This window comes from Oncorhynchus mykiss, chromosome 8 (genome assembly GCF_057628025.1).
Source record: "Oncorhynchus mykiss isolate SJ-2025 chromosome 8, ASM5762802v1, whole genome shotgun sequence".
Lineage (NCBI taxonomy): Eukaryota > Metazoa > Chordata > Actinopteri > Salmoniformes > Salmonidae > Oncorhynchus > Oncorhynchus mykiss.
Genome location: NC_143029.1, coordinates 83,837,501 through 83,844,822, shown reverse-complemented (window position 1 = coordinate 83,844,822; position 7,322 = coordinate 83,837,501). Strand labels below are relative to the sequence as shown.

General features: G+C 43.0%; 1 protein-coding gene across 1 annotated transcript in view; it reads right to left on the bottom strand.

Annotated features, from left to right (window-relative positions):
* Positions 1-678: 678 nt before the first annotated feature.
* atp1a2a (ATPase Na+/K+ transporting subunit alpha 2a) overlaps positions 679-7,322 on the bottom strand; it is a 31,691-nt gene continuing 25,047 nt past the window's right edge. Inside the window, 8 exon segments of the mRNA NM_001124458.1 lie at positions 679-1,529; positions 1,826-1,917; positions 2,356-2,457; positions 3,440-3,570; positions 3,818-3,963; positions 4,526-4,649; positions 6,974-7,128; positions 7,298-7,322. The exon segment at positions 7,298-7,322 is cut by the window's right edge and continues 144 nt beyond it. Coding sequence (NP_001117930.1) covers positions 1,501-1,529; positions 1,826-1,917; positions 2,356-2,457; positions 3,440-3,570; positions 3,818-3,963; positions 4,526-4,649; positions 6,974-7,128; positions 7,298-7,322 — 804 coding nt within the window. The 3' untranslated portion in view covers positions 679-1,500.

The following is a 7,322-nucleotide window of genomic DNA, read 5'->3' as shown; positions in this document are numbered from 1 at the left end:
ATGTTCAGACAGAGCGACGCTGCTCAGAGAGTCATGAAAACAAGGGCCAAGGTTATACAGGCTGTATATTGACCTAGGTAGTGGATGCGCTTATCATTCCATGACCTAATAATACTAATGTTGTAATAATATATTTGGGAATAGGTTACAAGAAAGGACAAACATCATCAACCGCTTCGTTCAGATTAACTTTATTTCATATCGAGACACATTTCAGAGCAATTTATTTTCACACAACGCCCCATCTGTCATTTTGGTGTGTCCCAATGGCACCCTATAGTCCCTGTATAGAGCACTACTTTGACCAGTGCCCATATGGCTCTGGTCAAAAGTAGTGCACTGTGTATGGAATAGGGTGCCATTTGGAACGAAACCCTAGCATTCAGGACTGATGATTGATGCAATTAATGTTTAGCTTTTGAAGTACATTTTATTTGGTGAAGCAAAAAACAATGTATGGTGCATTTGTATGCTGCAGCCGTTTTGCAACATCTTGTTTGTTTGACATTTGGGTTTTGGAAAGCCCTTCCAGTGTAGTTATTGTCAAAACTCAGTAATATCAATCACAATTACAGGCTTTCTTTGCAGCGGTATCCTCTATGATAACCAGAATGGTGTACTGATCCGTGCAATAACAGACCAATTGTCTGACAGACAAACACAAAGCACACACACATACTGTAAAAACACACATACTCTGAGTATACAAAACATTATGAACACCTGCTCTTTCCATGACATAGAATGACGAGGTGAATCCATGTTAAAGCTATGATCCCTTATTAATGTCACTTGTTGAATTGACTTCAATCCGTGTAGATGAAGGGGAGGAGACCGGTTAAAGAACGATTGTTAAGCCTTGAGACATTTGAGACATGGATGGTGTATGTGCCATTCAGAGGGTGAATGGTCAAGACAAAATATCTAGGTTCCTTTAAACAGGGTATGGTAGTAGGTGCCAGGTCCACCGGTTTGTGTCAAGAACTGCAACGCTGCTGGGTTTTTCACGCTCAACAGTTTCCCGCGTGTATCAAGAATGTTCCACCACCCAAAGGACATCCAGCCAACTTGACACAACTGTGGGAAGCATTGGAGTCAACATGGGCCAGCATCCCTGTGGAACGCGTTCAACACCTTGTAGAGTCCATGACCCTGACAAATTGAGGCTGTACTGAGGGCAAAAGGGGGTGCAACTCAATATTAGGAAGGTGTTCCTAATGTTTTGTACACTTAGTGTACACACGCACACGCACACACACACACACACACACACACACACTGGCAGCAGTTACAGTGGTAATATACGTTTATTTTCAGTGATAATGTAGGCTGATTTTCTGATTTACTGATTACGTAGGCTTGTTTGTTATTTTCAAAGACAAAATACAAATTGTAAGGTAGTTTTGCTGTTCTTTGCTTAGCTAGACCTTGCATACACACGTACTCACTCATTCACACACACACAGAAATTCAATCTTAACAATAACACATTTGTGAACGTTAGTAATATGTCTCCAGTTCCACCCAACCTATAACAGAGAAAGATTAAAATGAGTCAGACAAGAATGATTGGATTAGTCATCATTACATAGTCTTCCACTCCGTGCTTTAATATGACAAAACCCTTTTAACGCAGTGACTCTCTGATCCCCAGCACATCAATATGATTATTAACATGACTGATTAACATGAGCAAATAACTGTCACGATGAACGATCTTTTGTGAATCTCTCTATTAGTCTCTTCCTTACAGAACAGACAACTGGCATCTTCTGTGACTCTCTCTATGTCATTCTATGTAATTCTATGTCACTATGTCACCCACCTCCAGGATACCTCCTGATGATGAGCTTGCGGACCTCATCGTAGATGAAGATGAGTAGACTGTAGGGGAGGGCACAGAACCACCAGGAGACCCTGAAGGAGAGGGAGAGGGAGAGAGAGACAGAGAGGGAGACAGAGAGGTGGAGAGAGACAGAGAGGGAGAGAGAGACAGACAGAGAGGGAGAGACAGAGAGGGAGAGAGAGACAGAGAGGGAAAGAGAGAGATAAATAAGGGAGGAGTGTTTGATGGAGTTCATTATAAAATCTATTCAGGTTCATTCTGAATCCTTGAGATGATGAGAGGGTGTGATCTGAGCAAGGCGTGTGAGGGACTTGTTTTAGGAGTGTTTAGGGCGTTGCAGAGTGGAGACGTGTGTCGTACTGACTTCAGAGGATACAGTTCATTGTAAAAATCCACGTAGTTGAGGGTGTGATATGAGAAAAGCGTGCAAGGGACTTGGGGGTAAAATTAAAGACAAGGGGTATCGAGGATGGGATGTCCTTGTGTTTAGGGTGGTGTGTGGAACTGACTTCAGGGGATACATGCGGAGGGCGATGTCCATTCCTGGGCAGTAGGATAAAAATGCAGCCAAAGCAGTCTCAGCAAACAGGCCAAAGATCAGGATACGATTCCTATTGAGGAAATGGAGATGGGAGAGTTTAGATTTTTAACAAATTAATATATATATATATAGTTTTTTATTTAACCTTTATTTAAACTAGGCAAGTCAGTTAAGAACAAATTCTTATTTACAATGACGGCCTACACCGGACAAACCCAGACGACGCTGGGCCAATTGTGCGCCGCCCTATAGGACTTCCAATCACAGCCGGTTGTGATACAGCCTGGACAAATACAGTACATACTTATACAAAGTAAAAAAAATCCTATTCCCTATATACAACAATACACTACTTTTGATCAGAGTCCATTGGGCAGTACACTACTTTTGATCAGAGTCCATTGGGCAGTACACTACTTTTGATCAGAGTCCATTGGGCAGTGCACTACTTTTGATCAGAGTCCAATGGGCAGTACACTACTTTTGATCAGAGTCCATTGGGCAGTACACTACTTTTGATCAGAGTCCATTGGGCAGTACACTACTTTTGATCAGAGTCCAATGGGCAGTACACTACTTTTGATCAGAGTCCATTGGGCAGTGCACTACTTTTGATCAGAGTCCAATGGGCAGTACACTACTTTTGATCAGAGTCCATTGGGCAGTACACTACTTTTGATCAGAGTCCATTGGGCAGTGCACTACTTTTGATCAGAGTCCAATGGGCAGTACACTACTTTTGATCAGAGTCCATTGGGCAGTACACTACTTTTGATCAGAGTCCAATGGGCAGTACACTACTTTTGATCAGAGTCCATTGGGCAGTACACTACTTTTGATCAGAGTCCATTGGGCAGTACACTACTTTTGATCAGAGTCCAATGGGCAGTACACTACTTTTGATCAGAGTCCAATGGGCAGTACACTACTTTTGATCAGAGTCCATTGGGCAGTACACTACTTTTGATCAGAGTCCAATGGGCAGTGCACTACTTTTGATCAGAGTCCAATGGGCAGTGCACTAGTGTGCCATTTGAGACTTTCCCACCCACTTCATGCCCTGCTGAAAGACAGAGTTCCTCCTGGTCTTGCAGATAATCACGTCGGCCCATTGCACCACCACGATGCTCACGAAGAACGAGGTGTGACACGTGAACTCAATAATCTTCCGCTGTTCGTAGGTCTGTGAAAGGAACACGCGTCTTAGTGGACTTACAATTGAAAACCTGTTGCAGTTGTGAATAAAAAGAAACACTCTTGATGCTTCCAACAGTTTACATTTTTTATTGACTACACTTTTGTATTTAGTATTTTTTATTGATGACAGTAGTGTGTCAAGGTGTGCGAGTTTACGTTCTAAAAAACATTGCTGTGGATCTGATAAATATAGCTACTGACTATATGGATGTGTTAAACCCTCTCAGTCTCACCCACTGCTGTCCATAGCTGTCCTCCACCTCGTTGTTGGCACGGTCGTCCCAGTTCAGACGGATGCCCAGCAGGGTCTCTGGCCAAAAGCCATTCTCAGCCAGGATCACAAAGTAGGTGAAAAAGCCAGCCAGAGCCTGAATCATACCTGGAGAGAGAGAGAGAGAGAGAGAGAGAGAGAGAGAGAGAGAGAGAGAGAGAGAGAGAAAGACAGAGACAGAGACAGAGAGAGAGAGAGAGAGAGAGAGAGAGAGAGAGAGAGAGAGAGAGAGAGAGAGACAGAGAGAGAGAGAGAGAGAGAGAGAGAGAGAGAGAGAGAGAGAGAGACAAGTCCATCAGGAAAATATAATACCTGTTTCAATAACTGGCATGAACAACAGAGGGCAAAAAGACAAAGTGCGTCCCAAGTTGGCAACCTATTCTCTTTTTGGCGCACTACTTTTGACCACTACCCCTATGGGCCCTGGTCAAAAGTAGTGCACTATATAGGGAATAGTATACAATTTGGAACATGCTCAAAATAATTTGTTACAGTACAGTACTTGTGTACAACCATTGATGTGTGCTTTAGTTCTGAGGTGGACAGACACAAGGCTAGCATCCCAAATGGAGCCTTATTCCCTATATATGGCACTACTTTTGACCAGGGCCCATAACAGGGTTCCATTTTAGGACACAGAAACATGGATGAGCCTGTCAGGTATTCTGACCTATCTGTCCGTAGGCCATGCTGATCAGTCTGTCGTTCACCAGCTTGTCTGTCTTTGGGCACCTGGGCTGACGCTTCATAATGTCACTCTCAGCCGTCTCATAGGCCAATGAGATAGCAGGAACCTGTAACCAGAGATAGGGGTGAGAGGAGAGGGAGTTAAAGAAGAGAGATGGAGAGAGAGAGAGACAGAGAGACAGAGAGAGAGAGAGAGGGAATTTTGAGACACTGTATGACAGACAGAACAATGTGACAAAGTTATACGTTTCGTAATAAGAAAAGGCCTTGACTATTGGTTGAAGGTATTACCAGTGAGGCAACAACAGGGCAATGTGTGAGTTGAAGTGGAAAATGGACATAACCCAGTGTGAGACTAGAGTCCTCACAGCAGTGGTTACAAATCCAGTTTGCTTTACAAGATTGAGTAGCTCTCACCCTGACCCAGGGCAGGGTAGTGGTGAGTTATAGATTGAAAGGTAATGTACGATCAAGCTGAGAGAATGTCTGCTTGTGACTGAGTGTCGAGGAGCAGAAATATGACCTGTGCATATAAAGTGGAAAAGGGAAACCTGCACTCACTGAAATACAGTGCATTGCGAAAGTATTCGGCCCCCTTGAACTTTGCGACCTTTTGCCACATTTCAGGCTTCAAACATAAAGATATAAAACTGTATTTTTTTGTGAAGAATCAACAATAAGTGGGACACAATCATGAAGTGGAACAACATTTATTGGATATTTCAAACTTTTTTAACAAATCAAAAACTGAAGAATTGGGCGTGCAAAATTATTCAGCCCCCTTAAGTTAATACTTTGTAGCGCCACCTTTTGCTGCGATTACAGCTGTAAGTCGCTTGGGGTATGTCTCTATCAGTTTTGCACATCGAGAGACTGACATTTTTTCCCATTCCTCCTTGCAAAACAGCTCGAGCTCAGTGAGGTTGGATGGAGAGCATTTGTGAACAGCAGTTTTCAGTTCTTTCCACAGATTCTCGATTGGATTCAGGTCTGGACTTTGACTTGGCCATTCTAACACCTAGATATGTTTATTTTTTAACCATTCCATTGTAGATTTTGCTTTATGTTTTGGATCATTGTCTTGTTGGAAGACAAATCTCCGTCCCAGTCTCAGGTCTTTTGCAGACTCCATCAGGTTTTCTTCCAGAATGGTCCTGTATTTGGCTCCATCCATCTTCCAATCAATTTTAACCTTCTTCCCTGTCCCTGCTGAAGAAAAGCAGGCCCAAACCATGTTGCTGCCACCACCATGTTTGACAGTGGTGATGGTGTGTTCAGGGTGATGAGCTGTGTTGCTTTTACGCAAAACATAATGTTTTGCATTGTTGCCAAAAAGTTCAATTTTGGTTTCATCTGACCAGAGCACCTTCTTCCACATGTTTGGTGTGTCTCCCAGGTGGCTTGTGGCAAACTTTAAACAAGACTTTTTATGGATATCTTTAAGAAATGGCTTTCTTCTTGCCACTCTTCCATAAAGGCCAGATTTGTGCAATATACGAATGATTGTTGTCCTATGGACAGAGTCTCCCACCTCAGCTGTAGATCTCTGCAGTTCATCCAAAGTGATCATGGGCCTCTTGGCTGCATCTCTGATCAGTCTTCTCCTTGTATGAGCTGAAAGTTTAGAGGGACGGCCAGGTCTTGGTAGATTTGCAGTGGTCTGATACTCCTTCCATTTAAATATTATCGCTTGCACAGTGCTCCTTGGGATGTTTAAAGCTTGGGAAAAAATTTTGTATCCAAATCCGGCTTTAAACTTCTTCACAACAGTATCTCGGACCTGCCTGGTGTGTTCCTTGTTCTTCATGATGCTCTCTGCGCTTTTAACGGACCTCTGAGACTATCACAGTGCAGGTGCATTTATACGGAGACTTGATTACACACAGGTGGATTGTATTTATCATCATTAGTCATTTAGGTCAACATTGGATCATTCAGAGATCCTCACTGAACTTCTGGCGAGAGTTTGCTGCACTGAAAGTAAAAGGGCTGAATAATTTTGCACGCCCAATTATTCAGATTTTGATTTGTTAAAATAGTTTGAAATATCCAATAAATGTCGTTCCACTTCATGATTGTGTCCCACTTGTTGTTGATTCTTCACAAAAAAATACAGTTTTATATCTTTATGTTTGAAGCCTGAAATGTGGCAAAAGGTCGCAAAGTTCAAGGGGGCCGAATACTTTCGCAAGGCACTGTAGTCTTTAAGATGTAATGTTCTTTAGCAGCAGAAGAAAAGCTCAAACAAATGGACTGCTAAAGAACATTACAACTTAAAGGGAGTTGTCCTGGACTAAAAAAGCACTTTCAATGGTGATCCTCCATTGAGCTTTTACGTCCAGGAATAATGCTTCATCTGTGTCCGGGAAACCGCCCCAAAGACTTTCAGTGTGCGGCTTTTCCTTTTCCAGTCAGTTTAGCGGGTCCTCACCATGTCTGTGCCCAAGTCGATACAGAGGATGGTGACGGTGCCCAGGGGCAGGGGAATGCTGGCAATGATGAAGAGGAGGAAGGGGCTGATCTCTGGAATGTTACTTGTCAGTGTGTAGGCGATAGACTTCTTCAAGTTATCAAAGATCAGACGACCTGTTTGGAATTGAAGAAGAACAGATAGATTCAGTTTTTTTTTTTCCTTCCTTCCTTCCTTCCTTCCTTCCTTCCTTCCTTCCTTCCTTCCTTCCTTCCTTCCTTCCTTCCTTCCTTCCTTCCTTCCCTTCCTTCCTTCCTTCCTTCCTTACCTTCCTTCCTTCCTTACCTTCCTCCACTCCAGTGACAATAGA